At 39.9% G+C, this 20,494-nt stretch overlaps 1 protein-coding gene across 4 annotated transcripts in view; it reads right to left on the reverse strand.

The window, feature by feature from the left end:
- The window catches only part of NSMCE2 (NSE2 (MMS21) homolog, SMC5-SMC6 complex SUMO ligase), a 225,813-nt gene that overhangs the window by 124,693 nt on the left and 80,626 nt on the right, over positions 1-20,494 (reverse strand). For all 4 annotated transcript variants that reach the window (XM_070392736.1, XM_070392737.1, XM_070392740.1 and 1 more), the window contains exon 4: positions 15,787-15,940. In XM_070392736.1, coding sequence (XP_070248837.1) covers positions 15,787-15,940 — 154 coding nt within the window. The remainder of the gene's footprint in view (positions 1-15,786; positions 15,941-20,494) is intronic.

A 20,494-nucleotide genomic window follows, 5' to 3' on the forward strand; every position in this document is an offset into this window, starting at 1 on the left:
ACACACACGGCCAGTGCTGTCTCAGTAGTTAAAAAATGATAATGTGGTAGAGTAGACTGAAAACCTGGCCACAACACTTTCTACCTCCTCCCATCAGGAAGCAGAGTCTAATCTCCCACCCTTGAACCTGGGCTGCCTGGTCATGGCTTTGACAAATCAAGTCTGGCAAAAGTTATACTGTGTGATTTCCAAGCTGGGACCTCCAGACATCTTCTGCTCCTGCTCTTGAGGCTCTTATCTCCCTTCTGCCATTATGTGAACAAACCTGAACCACAAGGATGGGGAAAAAGCTGTCCCAACTGAGGGTGCCCTAGAACTGGAAGCCCCAAGTCAACCGGGGCGCTGACCACAAATGTGTGAGTGAACCTTGCTGACCACAAATGTGTGAGTGAACCTAGCTGGACCAGCAGAAGAATCACCCAGCTAAACCCAGTTCAAATAGCCAATCCATGGAAGCACGAGCCAAATGAATGGTGGTTGTTTTAAGTCATTAAAGTTTTGCGGTGGTTTGCGGTGGTTTGTTCCACCACAAAGCTAACTGGGAGAACTAGAAAGTCATCACCACTTACATTTAAAACAGAACACTTACAAGGTGTCACGACACTAATTTCTACTCCACAACAGTTTTGCACTTTACAGCTAATGAAAATCACTGCTAAATGTTTAATATTTCTTTTGAATAATATTAAAATTCTAATTATGATTAAAGCACAATTTCTAAATAAAGAGTAATTGCTAGCTTTTTGACTGATTTTAAAAAAACACATTATCTAATAAATGAGTACAACTCATCCCTATCTCCTTATGCATCGTGAGAATTCTTTTATTTAACTACACAATGTGCTTGCTGCTTGAAGTAGGGTATGACTTCTATTCTTCATTGCTTTAAATACTCACTCTGGGAGAGTCAAAATAAGCAGTGAAGCAAACTCTTAAGTCAGTACTACTTACAAGGAGTAGGAACTCCTCCCCCCCTCCCCCCATAAAACAATGGCTAATCCTACCTCCTATAAATCGCATTAGATTATGAAATTTAGTTTATGAATTTTGAAATATGAAAAATAAGAATAATTTTTAGTTTAAGACAGGTGGCTCTGGAAATAATCTATGACTTACTAGTGACCCTGAAAGAAGTACCAATCTCAGAATAATAATATGCCTTACATTTATCCAAATAAGACTTTGCAAAACACTTTCATGTGTTACATAATTTTCAATTTACAAAAGCCTTGTGATCCATTCTCTCTGAAACAAACACACCTTCCAGCTACTAAAATAAATGAAATAAAAGTGATGATAAATTCTCAAAATTCCTGCCACTGAAAATAACTGCAGTAGTAGAAAAGTTTCTTTCAAATAATTCTACAAAAATTCACCACATGCTAACATTCAAATTAGATAATATAAGCCAAGCATCACTGTATTCATAGGAAAGGCAATGAGATCAACTAGGTCATGGGATTCACAACGTACCATAAATGCCATTTAAACAGTGAAATCCTGTCTTTATTTTACTATAAGAAGAAAATGATACTAAAACAAACTCTCCCTTGAATATTGTTATCACCAAAGCCCTTGTCCTCCTTCCAATCTCCCGAGCCTTCCTTTCTGTCACCTCCTTTTCTTCCTCTCCTTCAGAGCCTCTTGGACTCTTCCCCTTGCACGGCTGTCTCCAACCATAGCTCGGACCATCGCCTGGGAGCATGTGAAGAGCCTCTCTCCCTCTCCTGAGCCATAGTTCACACCAAAGCTTTCCTCATCTCCAGCCATTTATTGAAGATCTATGCCCAAACCCAGCCCCTTAAATTCAATATACTTGACACTAAAGTCATCCTCCCCACTTAAAGACCAGCTCTTCCATGAGATATCTTAGTACTTTTAGAGGTATCACCTTTTCCCCATTTATTCAAACTAGAAACCCCAGTGCCATCTTCAACTCCTTATTCTCCTATTGTTGTTTATTTTTAATATATTTTTATTGATTTCAGAGAGGAAGGGAGACAGAGAAAGAGATAGAAACATCAATGACCTGGAATCGAACTCTGACCATCTGGTTCATAGGTCAACACTCAACCAGGGAGCCATGCCAGCTGGGCTCTCCTATTGTTTTAAACGAATTGGCAAGTCCTACAGATTTAACCTCCACCACACCTCTTGTATGCATTCCCTGTTTTCCAATTCCCCCATCGTAATTCAGGATATCATCAGTACCTGATTGAACCACTTTACCAAGACCTGTTTCCATCCCAATTTATCATATATACCACAATGATTTTATCTTCTTAAAGTTCAAATCTAATCAAATGGCTCACCTAATGAAAAACTTAATGTCCCCATGACTTACTAATTAAACTGTCCTATTCAAGGCAACAAATAACTCCACAAATCACTCCCAACATACCCTTGTACTCTTATCTGCCATATACTTATGATCTAACTGGATTACTTACTGGTTTTTCATGTCCTGTGTCTTTTTCTACTTCTGTTCATGGTTTACAGTATTTCCTTGCTCAATAATGGGGATCAGAATACATATGTAAAATTTGCACTGCTTTAAAATTTAACATTATGTGATAAAGAAATTCCTAAACATTTCTTTTTTTTTTTTTTTGGTAAAAAATTTTCACAAATTTGAGTCATGGCACACATTCTGTACCTGTAATATTTTATTGATTACAGATATCTTAAATTATCATTGTATTAACAAAGCTTAAGCTTGATTCTCAGATAGAGTTTGAGTATTACTAACTACAAGGCTGGTATTTATAACCTATAATTGTAATATGCTTCTCCCAACCCTCTCCTCCTTTAGGGCCTCTTCATCTCCTCCCCGAATGATGACCTCCAGTCTCCAGCCCATGCAATTACCAGAATGCAGCTGCAGGCCACTGGCCATTACAGCAAACACAAAGAATAGCTCACTGCTTCTCAGAGCTTGGAATTCTGAAAACATAATAATATACTTTCTATGTTTAGAGGTGGGGTCATGGGGTAACCTGTATTCAAGTCCAATGAGTCAGATGAGAAAGTTAGTATGTTTCAGACATCTGTGCTGGCATGTACTGTCATCAAAAGCAGTGGACACAGAATATTTTATTTTAAAAGACAGTATTAATACATGTTCAAATGTCAGATTATAAATTGGGTATGTCAGTATTATTGGTTTCCATTTTGCATATCATTTAAACAAAATAATTATCATATTTCAAAGCTACATCAAACATGGCCTCAAATTCCTCTTTTCCTGCCGAACCATCTCACATGCTATGAGATAAGCCTCTCCAAATCCAGACTTCTTAAGAGGCCCCACACTACAGATGTGCAGTTGCTCTACCGTGGGGAAGACTCCGGGAAGCCAGGGATATCGGTGTTAAGGCAGAAGGATGAGCTTGCCTCGCCAAGTGAAGAGAGGGAGAGGTAAACAGAACATGCCATGAAGAGGGCATCGAGTGTGACAGCCTGGAAGTGAAAGAGAATACAATACTTCCAGGGAATTGCAAGTGTCTGGATCAAAGGGCTGGAGAGGAGAGGGGAGAGAAGGAGGAAAAGAAGCCAGTGCCAGATGGCCTCTATGCCAGGAGGGCTGGACGGGCCACGTGAGGGACAACCATGACCAGACCTGGCACTTTGGGATGATCAATCACTCGGGCAGAAACTGGGGGGAGGCCAGTCTGGAGCAGGAAGCAGGTAGGAGGCTGAGGGTAAAATCACAAATAGAGCAGCAGCAGCAGAAGGAAATGGGGGAGGGACTAGTAGAGGTTTTCAGGAATGGGACTAGACAGCACATCTTGTTAACTGGCTGAAAGTTCTTACTTGTCTCTTTGGAGAAATAATTTTTCTGCTTTTGATAAATGTAAAAAATAAAGCTCTGATGGAGAAGGAAAATATACCTAAATGAATTACAACTATATTATCTTGACTCTAACCCTATCAAGTGTAAGAAGCATTGTCAACCTAATACTTTGGGTGAGGACCAAAGCTACCACGTAACAGGAGAGCTGGAGGTTAAGGCTGATGGCTGGGGGCAGGAATTAAAAGTTCTGGAGTCTGACTTGTAAATTTCTTGCTTTATGTAACTGAAATAAAGTAAAAAAAATAGTGTCCTCCTAGGAAAACAGAAAGGAAGTACTTTCCACCAGTCAGGTAAGCATCCAATGGTCAAACTGGGCAAGGTCTGGGAACACCTCCAGCCAATTGGCAACCGCACTTGTACTCAGAGCACAGCTGACGCCCAAGGGGACCTTGGAGAAAGGGTCACAAGGCCTCACCCCATCCTCTCATTCCCAGGAGGAGTGTGTGTCCAAGTACCTGCCATGGAATATTTGTCCCATGGGGGACAAGTCCCTTGAACTAGGCTGTAACTCCTTTGGTAGTCTTTCATTCATTCCCCAAATATACAGGAAGCCCTGGATCCATGCCAGGTGCTGTTCTAGGCACCGCAGAGGGTAGCAATCAAGGCAGACAAGTACCTGCTCTCACTGAACTGACATTCTAACCAAAGGCAAATACATAATGAAGATGAAGAAATCCCATGATAAAGATAATAGATTAATTTATCCAACTCTGAAAACTGCATTTTATTATTTTTAATAAGCTGACCATTTATTTTAGAAAATGCTACTCAACACCTTTCACCACCACCCCTACTCTCATTTCTTCCCCAAATTTTGTACATCAAGTTCTAAGAGCTTGCAATCTCAAGTGAACAGTGTCCTCTCTCTCTCACACCCAAGACATTAACTACTTGCCTATGTCCCTTGTGCCTAGCACAGTGCTCTGCATAGAGGAGGTGCCTGTTCACTACAAAATATTTTTAAAATGTCATCAGTGGATTAGGAAAAAAAGCTAACTTAAATAACTGGGCTCAAACAGCAGAGCAGATGCTCTCCAATCAGTCCAGTGCATACCCATAAGAGAACCCCCAGCATATTAGAGGCCCATAGAGCATGCAGTGATAGCTGCAGCTCCATTACATCGGCTATTATATTTGCTCAAAAGAAATACATTTCATCAGACACAGGCCGGTTCATGATGTGAACAGTACTGTGCTTTCTACTTCCCCATCACAAAAAGGTTGCCAAAACCAATACTGTACTAAAAACTTATTTGTCACCTTATCAACATTTGTTCACACCCTTGTCCACGACAGAACATTTCTTAACCACTTGAAAGTCGAGCAATATTTTATCCTTCACTAAAATGTCTTAATGCTTTAACAAAATAGTTAAAACACTCTGAGCTGGTTTCCTTGAAGTAAAAAACTAATGCCAACTATTAATAACTCATAGCATGTATATTCCTTGAAGTAAAAACGATTAAAGGAAATGCCTTTAAGCAAGCAAAAAGAGAGTAACTAATATTTGGGGAGTATACTATGTTTGTAACATACTTTCACTTTTTGTTTTTAAATATCTGATTTAATCCTTTACAACTCTGTGAATTAGGTATTATTAATTATTATTAATTTTACACATACTTTACAGAAAAGTAAAATTCCACTGATTTTATTTAAAAAAACAACAACAACACAAACACACAAACTACTCCATGGTTGAGCCAGAATCTGAATTTCTATTTTCTGATTCCAAATTCTAGGATCTTTCCAGGCGTGGACAGTTCCATCCTTAACACTGTTATCAACATAGCTAAAGTGATTACATAAAGGAGTTTACAAAATAGGATTTCATGACTAATATAAATTTTAAAAATACAAGGTGACTAACTCTGAAGGACAGTACTTGAGTATAACAAACGCACAACTATCTATGATCATTATTAAGGCTATCAATTATGCATATGAATAGACACTTGTCGGTCTGTTCACACCTGTATTCCCAGCATACTCAATAAACAAGTGTTGAATGAATGAGTGAATGAATGCTAAGTACAACATGAAGTATAAAAAAGAGGTTCTCAGACACAGAAGGGTAGAGTTAATTTATACAGAGTTAATTTATACAAAAGTAGCTATACAGTTTTTCACATGGAAAACAATACATTAATAAGTAATAATACAAGAATAAACTTTGTGTTCTGTGTCCTCACAACTGTAAACCTACTCTTGCTCAACCCTGTACTGAAACTCAGGACACTGAGTACAACTTAATTCTTTAGGTAATTACCAAGGGACTTATGAGTGCCTCGCTATGCTATGTATGAATGAATGTTCCCTATTAGAGAATGAACCACATGAGACCTGGAATAGGAAGTCAGACTTGTAGCCTCTAGAATACCTCGCTAAATGACCCTTAATAGGTTAGTTATTTTCAACCCTGACTGTATATAAACACGACCCGAGGAATTTAAAAAATGCCTAGAGCCCCACCAGACACCAACAAAATCTTAATCTCTGGAGGTGAGGATGGAGCTCTCATTTTTACTTTTAAGGTCCACAGTGATATCAAGTGATAGTCAGTTCACTAGATATCAAGTGATGGGTGAGCGCCACAACTGTAAACCAATGGCTCTCAAACTCTTATGTATGACATTCAGCTGAGGACTTGTTAAAATTCAGCCCAACCCCCATGGTTTCAGACTCAGAAGGTCTGGGGTGGCCCCAGAAAACCTGCATTTTCAATGTTTCCAGGTGGTGCTCCTGCTGCTGGCGGGCACCACACTTTGAGAACCACTGTTGCAGACCCTCTTAAGTGTTTCTTGAATGAATTAAGTTATATGTGCAGAAGATGCACAAATAGGAAAAACATGAACATTATATGAAAGTTTTAAATATAAAATAGGAACTTCATGCTTCACTGGTCATCAGGAAAATGTAAATTAAATCCATAGTGAGATACCACTGCATACTTATTAGGAAGGCTAAAATGAAAAAACGAACCCCAAATACCCAAATGCTGGTGAGGGAATGCAGAATGGTACACCACACTGGAAAACAGCCTGGCAGTTCCTACAGTTAAACATACTCACCATGCGAGTCAGCAATCCCATCCATGCCTGGATATTTACCCAAGAGAAATTAAAACTTATATTCACATAAAAACCATGACTGTTTTATAACAGTTCTATTCATCATGCCCCCAAGCCCGAAACAACCGAAATGTCCTTCAACTACTGACTAGATAAGTCAGCTATGGTACATCCACAGGATGAGATACTACTCGGCAACACAATGCAACAAGCTGATGATAGTAGCAACACTATGGATGAATCTCAAATGCATTCTGCTCAGTGAAAGAAGCCACGTAAAAGTCTGTCTACTGTATGATTCCATGTATGTCACATCTGGGAAAAGTTACAATGATGGAGACAAAAACAAAACACTGGTTGCCAGAGGCTGGAAATGGGGGAGGTATCAACTACAAAAGGACACCCATTATATGCATCTAACAATTATGAAACTTAAATCCTTCCAAGCTCAGAAATGAATAACTTGACAAGATATTTATTTTCTGAAGTATGATGTATATCGTCCCAGGACACTTATGATTCGGCCTCCCTATTCCAGGTTCAGGTTGCTTTCTGAGGACCGATGGCATCACACTCTCTCAAAATAAGCCACCACAAGACATCCACAGCTCACAGTTTGTGTTTAAACTTGCTGCTGACTCATTTCTCCCTTGATAACTGAACCTTTCTTTCCTAATAACTTTAATTATAGCCATCTCTCATTCTAAAGCTTCCCCTTTCCTTGGGAACGAATTTGTTATCCCTGTGATCTCCTGACTATGAGACACAGGGCAAATATGTCACCTCCGGGACCCAGTCTGCTAAAAACAGAACCTGCATTTTTCATGCATTCCTCTCCTGCACACTGATGTCACAAAGATTAAGAGAGATGGTGTATGGGGCTATTGTTGTTACGTTTGAAATAAATTTCATAGAATTTGTTCTAAGCTTGTAGTGCAATAAATATCCCACTCCTCTCTGGCATAACACAGCAACTATTCACACCGGAAGTAGCATTCTTAGGTACTACTTATTGAATTTTTTGGTAATGCCAAAACCATAGGATCTGGAAAAGGAGGGCCCAGTTTTAAGTCTCTGTCAACTTCCTCTGTGACCTTGAGCAAACCACTTACCTTTTACGAATCTCATGTCTTTACCTATAAAACGAGACTTTACTTATAAAACAACTACATGTTTTTCTAGGGGCTACTTCAAAGGCAAGATGGGGCACACAGTAATAAACCACTACATAATGTCTGATATGACTCCTACCCCTGACCTCTGAATGGAAGTGACCCAGCAAGAAAGTCTCTCATTGTCATTGGAGCACATCAAGGCAGATCCATGGAGGCCCAAACAAATTGTTCTCTACTCAAGAGCCCTATGACAAATCAATTTTTCAAGAGATGAAAGAAACACCTAAATTGAGAGAAAAGAGGACCACATGGGAGTGTTTTCAAGAGCTGGTATAATACATGGGGGAAACAACATGAGCTTTGAGTTTTAGCACTTATGGACTCGGGGAAGTTATATGACTTCTCTTTGCATATTTTCTAATCTATAAAATGGGCATAGTTACCTTGTAGGGTTGCAAGAAATCAACAATAATATAAAGAATGTAAGCTCTATATGCTGTGCACAGGTAGGCACTCAAATCATTGCTGTCTGTAGTTACTCATCAATTCAATAAGCACTCAGTAAGTACCATGTGGACTAGGCACCATACAAAGCCTGGCTATTACTTTTATTATTACTAATTTCCAAAAGGACTAGGACAAATCTAAGGTGAAGGCTGAGTAGACTGACATCTTTATTGCTCATTATAAAGGGCATAGAGAAAAGCTAATTTCTCACCATAAAGAAGCTCCCTGATAGGGCCTTGACTAAAATTCCAACATGACAGAGTCCATCTATTTTGCATTAATCTATTTTTCTTCACTTATTCAATTACTTATTTGGTGCCCCAATCTGCTTTAAAATATAAACATTTCTGGAAATTAAATAAGATAAAACAGGAGGAGGAGGATAGTCACAACCCTCCCTGATGCCCGCCTCTATCTCTGGCACTTCCTGTCTGCTGGTTCGACGATTTACTAGCTTCATAACCTTGGAAATATCACTGTACTTCTCTGAAGCAGCTTCATCGTTAAGGTGGGAAGGGTACCATTTAGCTTCCCTGATGTAAATAAAGACATTTGGGAAAGAAAAACAGCACGGGGTGAGAAATACCAAGAAAGCAGAAAGGAGGAAAGAGACACAGAAGAGAGTCAGTCAGAGGCTAACTCAGAGAAGAGGAAGAGGGATAGAAACAAATATACAAGGAATAAAAAATTTGCATAGGACAGAATTTCACTCAATAAGCATAAGTCCTCAGGCCAGGGATGCTATCCAGCCTGAAAGGTCAATCTCTGTTGTGAAATGTATGGTTTTTAGCATTTCCCAATAATTATGGTCATACAGATGGCTTCATCAATAACAAGGAATAAAATGAAGACCAACTGAGGGCCACAGAGATGACAAAGCTGTCTATAGAAGAGCCAGAAAACTGAATTTTTCATAAATTTTGTTACATATTCTTCTAAGCAGTCACATTTGAAGTGAGCCATCCTCAATTCCTGAGCATATACTATTAAAAACTGTCTGTTGCTATATGCACAATACATTTGCACCAACACATCACTGTAGAGGACTGTGTACACAAAATCATTATGTTGACTTTTTTGAGCAATTTAAAGGGTTGTTTTCAGATCCCAACCCTATAAATGCTAATTTTCTTCCTCCTCTTCTTCTCTTCTTTACTGATGATAAATTACTGAAGGGAAAAGGAGTTTTAGCACCAGACTGCCTTAACTAGGTTCTGACCCTCTTTTTCTAGTTAATAATTCTGTTTTGTAAATATTATCTGAACTCTGGTTATGTGAGGAACAAAAGGAATATAGAGATGAGTAAGAACTATACTCCTGCCTTAAAGGATCTTGGGTTTTGGTTAATTGCCAACCAGCAATACACAGTGTTTGGATGGACAGCAACACCTTAGGAAAAGACATATTTAGAGGTGGGAGGATCTATCAGGATTAAGTCAGGTTGGTCAACACTTTGCCCAGTTTAAATGCACTCAACATACTTCTAGGCACAGCCAAACATTTTCCCTCTTGGCAGAACCTTTGTGTCTTCGTCTCTTTTCTTCCAGGTCTCAAAACTCACACACACCTTCCCAATCTGCAAAGGTGCGAATCTTCTCTATAATCTTCCCCAGTGTCCGTCAGCATCTGGGTTAGGGGCTCCCACACGTAGCTCCTCACCACAAAACCTCCATCTACTTCTCCACAGAACCCATGAGGCTTCCACTCTACATTCCCAAATGACACAGAATGCACATGATGGCCTTACTTTGAAGTATCTTGAAAGCTAAACCATCCCTTTCTCTGAAGAAATTATAATCTACTGTTAATTGGCCAAATTAATGCTAATGTCAGCATTAATTGCACAACAAGGCACTAAATTATGAGGTTAAATCAAAGGTCACAAACTGATTGTTTTGTTTGCACAGTGTTTTGAAAATCTGCTAACCAATCAGCTAGATTTCTGGGTTTTCCAAAAGAACCTGAAGATCTGGCCATGCCAGCAACAACAGACTGGCATGGTGGCAGTGTCTCCTTTAGGCAGGGCATGAGATCTCAAGTCTCTGGTCTTCTGAAAATTCTTGTGAACACCAAGGACCTGGGCTATAGATGCTATATCTAGATCTCATGCTGAAGTTCAAGGAATATAGCAGTAAGTAAAACACAAAAGCCCCAGCCCTCGAGGAACTACCTGTGGTTTTGAAATATGCTGAAGGAAAGGGAAAGCACCCCATTAGGAACAGCAAAGTGAAGGCATGTCACGTTCCCAAGGAACTCCCTATTAATGGGATCCTTGAGGGAAGTGAATCGCCACACCCTATTTTATCAGTTTCGAGATCTAGATTGAGCATGCTTAAAGGGGAAGGTACACAGTTAATTTGTGAGTCCATATAATTAAAAGATTAGAATATAAATTTATATATATATAAATATAAATATAAATATAAATATAAAACAAATGTTATTGTCACTGAAATTGATTTCTAAGATTCACTCATGGATTCAAATATCTCCATATCTTATTTTCTGCATTTTTCACATATGACCTAAACATGTATATGGTTAAATCTATGAACATCTTCAAAACAGCATATTTGCATTAAAAAAAGGCATGTTCTTCTTTACTCTTAACCTTTAAAAGTAGCAACAAAATGACATTTTATATAAGGTTATTTTAATACTAAAGATCTCAAATTCACAGTCAATTCTATTTTTGACCACAAAGTGAAGCCCTTATATTTTGAAGATTTCTAAGTACCAATTCTTGTCTGATGCCCTTAACTTCTGCCTTGCTGACCTGTACTAAAACTTCTTATGCCTGCTAATCATATAACAGGGAAATGAATAAAGGATGCCAGAAAGATTGCTTAATGGCTTGAGAAATCTATACAGAGGTGTAGGCACATTCTAATTAAGTTCTCCTGATGCTAAAATTGCAGAAAATCACAGGTTGCAACAGTAGAGACAGTGTAAGTGAAAAAGGCAAGGAAGAGAGAGCATTACCTGAACATATTGTTTAGATAAATTAAAATAATTTCATCCAAAAAAGTCTGACTACATCTTAAAGCCTTAAACCAAATCATACTGTTTATTTCACAACTTGGGTTAGTAAGAACATGATTATCATTTAGGAAAATGGAATTCTTCTCTAACTCAGTTATCATCACCACCACCATCATAGTCATCTTGTCTAGAAGTATACACATTATCTTCAGACAATCTTGCTCTGTATGACTCAAAGAATTACAACTCAGAAAAATGGGTGACATCGGTAAGAAGACCAGGCTATACATTAAGTGACTCAAACCAAGGACTTCTGGCTGCTAAGCTCATATTCTTCCCACTACGCTGTTCTAGCTCTTTCTCAATAATAACTTAAATCTAAAGTAAGCCTTTAAGAGGCTGCCAAGATCCACTATCTCATTAGATCTCAGTAATAATCCTGAGAAGTAAATAGGGCAGACATAATCTCTCTAATATACAGGACACTTGGTACCCAGGGATAAAATGATTTGTCCAAAGAGATTGGATCTAATGCCTGGTAATACCCATAAGACATAAGTAACTACTAAAAAAATACCGTATGTTACTGAAGGATGTTACCTTTAGAGTAATCATATCTTCAAAGAAGTAGAGTGTATCTGTTACGCTTGCATTCTAGGGATGGTAAATACTAGGTATCTGTACTGCCTCTTTCCCACCATAATCCTTCACACACTCTTTCCTGCTGGGTCTGAACCCAGCCTCAGAATCTTCTTGAAAATACAGCTCCAGGCAGCCCCTATCAACTGACTGGCAAGACAAGCCACCCAGGTAAAACCTGCGTTACTTACCCTGACTCTCTTCATTTAGGTCCCACATTGTATTACATTTGTTTTTGACATCCTTTCTTTGCTTTTCATTTGATAACTGCCATTCAAGCTTCTCACATTATTTCACGTGTGTATATACTGTCTTCTCCCAGTACCAGGACTCTGCCTTTTATTTATCCCAGAACATCAACTCAAAGTGTTCTGCGTGATGGAGACAAACGTATGGTATTTACGGAAAAAACTCAGGTTTGAAAAACACACCTGGAACAAAAAGTTGCCGTTGTTTCTGATTATGGTTTAGACCAGCGGTAAGGAAACTTTTCTGAAAGGGGCCATATTATAAATATGAGCTTTGTGGGTCAGATGGTCTCTGACATACCACACAGCTCTGCACTGCAGTGTAAGACACCGCAGACGATCTATAGATTAATAAATGTATCTATATTCCAATAAACTTCACTTGTGGACAATAGAGTCTGAATGTCCATACCATTTTCACATATCACAAAAAAAAGGATTCTTCTCTTGATCCCCACCTCCCACCCCCAATTAAAAATTAAAAAGCCATTCTTAGCTTGCAGGCCACAGAAAAGCAGGAGGCAGGCTGGGTTCGGCCCACAGGCTGCAGTTCATGGACCCTTGGCCTGGCTCTGAGATTTCCAAAGTGAGAATTTCTGGTGGTCTACAAGATCCAGTCAACAAGTCCAACTCCCACTGAGTGATTGTGGGGCCGGATTTTCTTCGTGTTATCAATGACAAGAGACTGAACACAGACGCAAGTACAAGGGTCCAGCTGCCTTCTATTAAGGCAGAAATTGAAGAGATTTGCCAAAATGTAAAACAGCGTCTCTCTTCTAATTCTTTATGGTATTATTATATGCATTATTATATTTCAGATACTCATAAAGCTGTTTATGTTAACATGTAATGGGCTTATTATTGATTTTTAAATGGATTATTATATTTTAAATTCCTCAGTTTTGATTTCTAACATGATGAATATCAGTAGCTATAACCCATGTGAAACAAAGCTCTCTGGGGCCCTCAGTAATTTTAAGAATGTAAAGGGATCTTGAGAGCAGACAGTTTGAGAACTAACTGCTGACTACAGCTGGTTGACTCATTCCTGCGGCACTTCCACCCACCAGACAGACCACCTGATTTCAGTCTCCATCCTGACTTCTCCCCACCTAAGAGCTTCCTGGCATTTCTGATTAGATCCTGATTTGGTAAAATGAAATCCCATGCAATTTATGTTCTTGGATAATGAATTGGTGAAGACAAGGTGGCCATCTTCATGAAAGAACCTTCAGAAACATGCAGCCCACAAACACACTGCAGCCTTTACTTCGCCAAAACAGGCAACGTGATGCAACGATTCCTCCTTAGCTTGTATTTTCAAACCTTAAAAAAAAGGTATTGGGATTCCTTGCCTCCATGAGAACATAGCTCAAAACAAACAGATTTCACTGGCTCCTTTATAAATCAGAGACCCTTTGACTTGGCCCCGAAAAAACTGTGGGAGCCCTCAGGGCAGCCTGAAATCTAAAGAAAGAAAATTCATCAGATCTGATGCCAGTTTATTGGCAGTGCCAATTGATAATGCACTGTCAATTGTATTTGCAACATCTTTAAGAGAGGATTAACATTTGGTTTGTTCTGTTGAGATTTAAATTTTTTTAAAGAATATTTTAGGAAATAAGAGGAAAAGTGGTCTTATTTCCAGTGTTACCATATAAGGAAACCTTATATAGGGAAGCATTTCTTTCGATATAAATTAACTTTGTCATAAGGTTGAGCTGTCTATCCAAATGATGTGTACTGCTGGCCTTGGGAATCCTGTCTGCCCCCCAACCCCCAACCCTAAATTTAGAGAGATTTAAACAATAACTATGATTTCCAACATTAATCATTTTGTTGAATTATACATTAACTAGAAAGTGTTTCGCCACAAGTATATGACTCTAAAAATCTCTTATGGAATAATAACTTTGTAAATACCGAAAAAGAAATTTGTATTTTAGGATATTTATCTTCAACCTGCATTATAAAATACTCAAAATAAAATAAAATAAAAGGAATTATAATCAGATACTAAATCTGCCATAATTTGTGATTTTGGCTCCAACTAGTAAAATAAAAAACTTCTGGCTATTTTGAACAACACCAAAACTGAAATTCACTACCATCTTTAAGATCAGAAAGCCACTAGCAAATTATTACCTGTTTAGGGGATTACTACTCATTTGGGCAACAGTGCAAATTATATTAGAAAGATTTTGGTAGTTGTGATGCTCAATGAAGAACAGAAAATAGCCTTAAAATGTGGGGAAATGCTTACTGTTTAAATCTACAGTAAAAGCAAAAGTCTCACCATGATTGCAAAACATTTCAAATTGTGAAACTTCATCTGTAAAATAGACAAAAGTAAGCCAGCTTCCTCAGTTAGTTTTGAGATCTCAGCATCAACTTAAAGAAAATGCTTATATTTAAAAGAAAGCCTATTTCAAAACACGAATCCCTACATTTAGTACAAAATAAAGCCATAAATTGGTATGTCGTATCATACAACATTCCTCTTGTTCCATGTGTATGCAAATGAAGGCGATGTGAAACTTAAGTTTTTAAAAAAGTGACTTACTCCACTCTTCAATTCTTTAAGCAATAAAAGTGCCTCAAGCCAAAAAGAAAAAAAGACAACTGATGCCAAGGTAAAAACAATCAAATTACATAAAATCGGTATGTGAATTTCATGGAAAAAAAGAAAACAAGGATATGTGTACTTCACTGAGTAGAAAAGATGTATTGCTTCTGGCAAATACTGTCTACAAAACGTTTTTTTATATGATAAATCATTTTCCCCATTCTCATCTTAAAATAAAAATTATGTTAATTAAAAAACCTGAGTACAATAAAGTTGATTAGGAAGGCAATAAATTTCAAAATCACATGGAATTTATACTATCACAAAGATAGAAGGGATCAAGAGAATTTTGGTCCATATTTGAGAAGAAAAAATATAGTCTGAATAAACATTGTTTCTACTATTCCAAAGCAACAAAACTAGAATCAAGTATAGTTATTTTAAAGCTTGGCACAGCAGTTTAAAATTTGAAAAACACCCTTGTTATTTTAATAAAATAATTTTCAGTTTTATTTTTCCCCCCATTCCCCTCCCCAACACGGGGACAACACAGTGTAAATTTCTGTAGCTGGTAGGGAATTTTCTTAGCACTTTGTGGAAACTGTTGGCTTTCAGAAACAGACAGGCTGATTTGAACCAAAAGTTAAGACAAAACACAGAATTGCAACAATAATAAGAAGCCATTTAGGAAGAGGATCAAGCCAAGCAGATAAGCAAACTTCATAAAATCAGCTTTCTGGGACTGTCCATCAAGTCAGTTCCCTAATTTCAAAAAGCCAAAGCAAAGCAAAGCATGCTGACTTACATTGCTTCTTCAGTTCTCTCAGCTGTTGTTTAAACTGCACAAATTTTTCATTGTTTTGAAAGTCTGCATCAGAATTCTTATTCTGTAAAGCCAAAAATTTCTTCTCCACTAATAACTTTAGATCTGGTATATTCTCTGGACGTTCTTCTTTTACCTGACAATGACAATAACATTATCTTAGTCAAATGTTATCAATAACACAGTTTTGTAACATTATTTTTACTTCATCTCATTCAAATGAAAATACAATGAGGTAGAAAACAGAATCCCCTCACTAGAGAACCAAAGTGATTGGGACTTGTTCCAGGACAGATTGCTGGGAAAAATGGAGGGAATCATTCATCCCATCTACTCATCGCTTTCTTCTTCTTCTTCTTTTTTTCTTTTTTTTGCTAAATTTATTGGGGTGACATTAGTTAATGTTAATTAGTTAAAAAGATTATATATGTTTCAAGTGTACAATCCTGTAATATATCACCCAAAGTTCAATCTCCTTCCATCACCCCCTTTACCCTTTCAACCACCCCCAGATAAGCACTTTACTGTTATCTGTGTCAATGAGTTTTTATTTGTTTTGTTTGTTCATTTGTTGATTTCTGTTTTGTTTTTGTTTTTTGTTAATCCTCACCAAAGGATATTTCCATTGGATTTTAGAGAGAGTGAAAGGGAGCGGGAGAGAGAGAAACACTGATGTGAGAGAAACACATTAATTGGTTGCCTCCCACGGGAGCCTGAACCAGGGCTGGGGATCAAGCCTGCACCCAACGTACGTGCCCTTAACCACAACTGAACGTGGCACCCTTCAGGCCACAGGATGACACTCTATCCACTGAGCCAAACCAGCTAGGACTGTTGCTTTCTGTTTTATATCTCACATAAGTGAAGTCATGTGGTTCTTGTCCTTTTCTGACTTATTTTGCTTAGCATGATACCCTCAAGATACATCCATGTTGTCGCAAATGGCAATATTTCATCTTTTCTTAGGGCTGAGTAGTATTCCACTGTGCCCTAACTTGCCTTCTCCCCACAACTACTGGAGAAAAATGGCACACAGCCCAACGCTGTGAGCTCCACTGCACCAGAACCTGAGCACCACTTCTTCCTTTAACCCAGGTCTGCTCGGTGCCCTCCCCTGCTTCACCTGCAGCCACTCCACCCTCCATTCCCATCACTCCTCCTTTCTGGCCCTCTGCATCGGCAGGTGAGAGTGGCTGCGACCTCACAAAAGAAGTTGAGACTTTAACCTTGAACTTCACCATCTGCTGCCACAACAAGGAATAAATGTCTACTATTCTGTTCAAAGCTAAATTCTCAATCTATGTTCTTGGTTTTCCTCCCAATATTTTATTATAAAAACTAGAGGCCCGGTGCACAAAAATCTGTGCACTCGGTGGGGGGGCGGTCCCCAGCCCGGCCTGTGCCCTCTCACAGTCTGGGACCCCTCGGTAGATAACAACCTGCTGGCTTAGGCCTGCTCCCGGGTGGCAGAGGGCAGGCCCAATCCCTAAGTGCAGCCCCTGGTCAGGCTCAGAGCAGGGCCGATTGGGGAGTTGGGGCGCTGCCCCATTATGCACAGAGCAGGGCGGATCGGGAGGTTGCAATGCCACCCTCAGTCACGCTCAGGGTAGACTGATTGGGGGGTTGGGGCACCTCCCCCTGTTACACTCAAGGCAGGGTCGATGGGGAGGTTGCGGTGCCATCCCCGTCACACACAGAGCAGGGCCGATCAGGGGGTTGGGGTGCTGCCCTCTGTCACTCACAGAGCAGGGCCAATCAGGGGGTTGGGGCGCTGCTCCCTGTCACTCACAGAGCAGGGCCGATCAGGGGGTTGGGGCGCTGCCCTCTGTCACTCACAGAGCAGGGCCAATCAGGGGGTTGGGGCGCTGCTCCCTGTCACTCACAGAGCAGGGCCGATCAGGGGGTTGGGGCACCGCCCCCTGTCACACACAGAGCAGGGTGGATCAGGGGGTTGGGGCGCTGCACCCTGTCACACTCAGGGCAGGGCCAATGGGGAGGTTATGGCTCTCCCCCGTCATACACAGAGCAAGGCCCGTGGAGGGGGGTTGGGGCGCCACCCTCTATCACTCACAAAGCAGGGCCGATCAGGGGGTTGGGGCACTGCCACTGTCACACTCAGGGCAGGGCCGATGGAGAGGTTATGGTTCTACCCTGTCACACACAGAGCAGGGCCGATCAGGGGGTTGGTGCGCTGCACCCTGTCACACACAGAGCCGCAGGGCAATCGGGGGATTGGGGAGCTCCCCCCCTATCAGGCACAGAGCAGGGCTGATCAGGGGGTTTGGGCGCTGCCCCCTGGCACGCTGACCCCGGTGCCGGGAGCCTCGCTGCTCCACTGATCCCGGTGCCAGGAGGCATATTACCCTTTTACTATATAGGATAGAGGCCTGGTGCATGGGTGGGGGCCGGCTGGTTTGCCCTGAAGGGTGTCCTGGATCAGGGTGGGGGTCCCCACTGGGGTACCTGGCCAGGCTGGCTGAGGGGCTGAGGGCTGTTTTCCCGCTGGCAGTTGACTAAAAGCTCCCAACCGCTCCTTGTTTTCTTTTTTTTTTTTTTTTATTCTGGGCCAGCTTTAGCTCTGAGGCCTCGCTGCTGAAAACATGGATACAATGTTGCGGTCCAGGGCTGACTGAAAGCCGGTTTTGTTTAGCTTCTTATTTGCAACATAGTAATAGTTGCTTAGAGTTGCAGTTGAGAGTCCGGCAAGTCAGGCGGGGAACGTTGGAGTCTGCAGTTCCTGGAGGAAGCAAGCCTCCCTGCTCGCTTCAGTGCATGGCTGCCGGCCGCCATCTTGGCTGACAGTTAATTTGCATAAGGATACGCTGATTAGCCAATGGGAAGGGTAGCGGTCGTACGCCAATTACCATGTTTCTCTTTTATTAGTGTAGATTTCAAATGTGAAAACTTGAAAAATTCATTGTATTTTACCATTCATCTACTTCCTGGATGCCACAATTAATGTTTTGCTATGAGTGCTTTATCACACATCTATTCATCTGTGTCCCTCTATCTATCCTCAACCTTGTTCTCAAGTTCATTCTGAATTCCATCTTCATCTCCTTCAGAGCAAACTTTCCCCTGTAAGTGCTTTCCCCAAAGCCTTTAAATTGGTTCTTTACACCCATATTTAAAAACAAACAACCTCTTTAATCCCTGCCCACTCCCCTGCTATTTTCTCTCCAAGTCCAGATCCTTGAAAAAAAATCATCTATACCCACTGTTTCTGCTTCCTCATCCTCACACATGACCCACCCCCATCACTGCTGGCCCCCACTTCTCTGCAGTGGCTCTTCTTCAGGCCTTCATAATGGGTCCCTTGAATCACTGGCCTTTTCCTGATGCTCCTGCCACCAAGCAAAATTCACCAAATTCTCCCATGTGCCCTGATATGCTCTGGACAGATTTCTTCCACAGCCCCAGTAATATTCGATTGCACTTATTTTTACATGTTTCTTTTCCCTAATAACATGTAAACTCTTTGGAAAATGTCTCATTTACCACTGTGTTGCCAGCACCTAGCACATAGTAGATAGTACTCAATACATATGTACTCAATATATTTTAAAGGAATTAATCTGATTCACTCCAAATAGATTTACCCATTAAAACGCACATTTTATCAATGTGTTAATAATAGAGCATAAAACACACTTTCTGAGCTGGAAGATAACTTGGAGATCATCTAACCTTGATACCTACCTTCTGCAATTTCATAAGCAAATAATATGATATAGAAAGAAGTTAAATGATTTATCTACTATCATCCAGTTAGTTAGAAGCAATGCTAAGACTGCAAGATAGATACAAAAAATTATTGGTATTGATATAATCTTGCTTAATTGCTATGCATTTTAATTAGCTAAATCAAAAATGAAAATTAAGTATAAAATCAAAATGCCTAAATTTATATTTATAGTACAGAGTGAAGGAATTAATTGTGTTCTCATTGCATTGATGAAACTCTACCAGTGCTGGGCCCACCAGCAAAGAGAGTTGTGGAAACAGAGAGAGGCTTTAATGACAAGTCTTATATGTAATTTAAAAATTTAAATAAGCCCTAGCTGGTGTTGCTCAGTGGATAGAGCATCAGCCTACAGACTGAAGGGTCCCAGGTTGGATTCCATTTAAGGGCACATGCTTGGGTTGTGGGCTGGATCCCCAGTAGGGGGTGTGCAAGAGGCAGCCGATCAATGATTCTCTTTCATCACTGACATTTCTATCTCCTTCTCCCTCTCCCTTCCTCTCTGAAATCAATAAAAATATATTTTTAAAAGTTTTTTTTAATAAGTCCTGTAAGGCTAAAGAAACAATAAAGCTCAATTTGGAAAAGAGGAGGTAGAAAGGCAATTTATTAATGCTTTAAGTCTCAGGAATAAGAGCTATTACACATGGTGACTACTAGCCTCCACCCCTACACTAAATAGAACAAGATGAAACAAGTTCAAGATTGCAGAATGAAGAGTTCAAAGTGGATACAGAAAATAAATTATGAGTTCTTAGAAAGGAATCATAGTCTCTTTTTCTGGATTTATAAAATATAACCGACTCACATCCACCTGAGATGTTAATGGTAATACTACAAGCAGGCATACAGATGAACCTTCTCCAGGTCTTTAATGAGTCAAATTATTATTTAATCTGGGGTGATCAGAAAAGATCTGGTCTGAGCAGATGGTCAGTAAATGCAAAT

This window comes from Myotis yumanensis, unplaced genomic scaffold (genome assembly GCF_028538775.1).
Source record: "Myotis yumanensis isolate MYYU_CA2020_CCGP unplaced genomic scaffold, mMyoYum1.0.hap1 SCAF_15, whole genome shotgun sequence".
Taxonomy (NCBI): Eukaryota; Metazoa; Chordata; class Mammalia; order Chiroptera; family Vespertilionidae; genus Myotis; species Myotis yumanensis.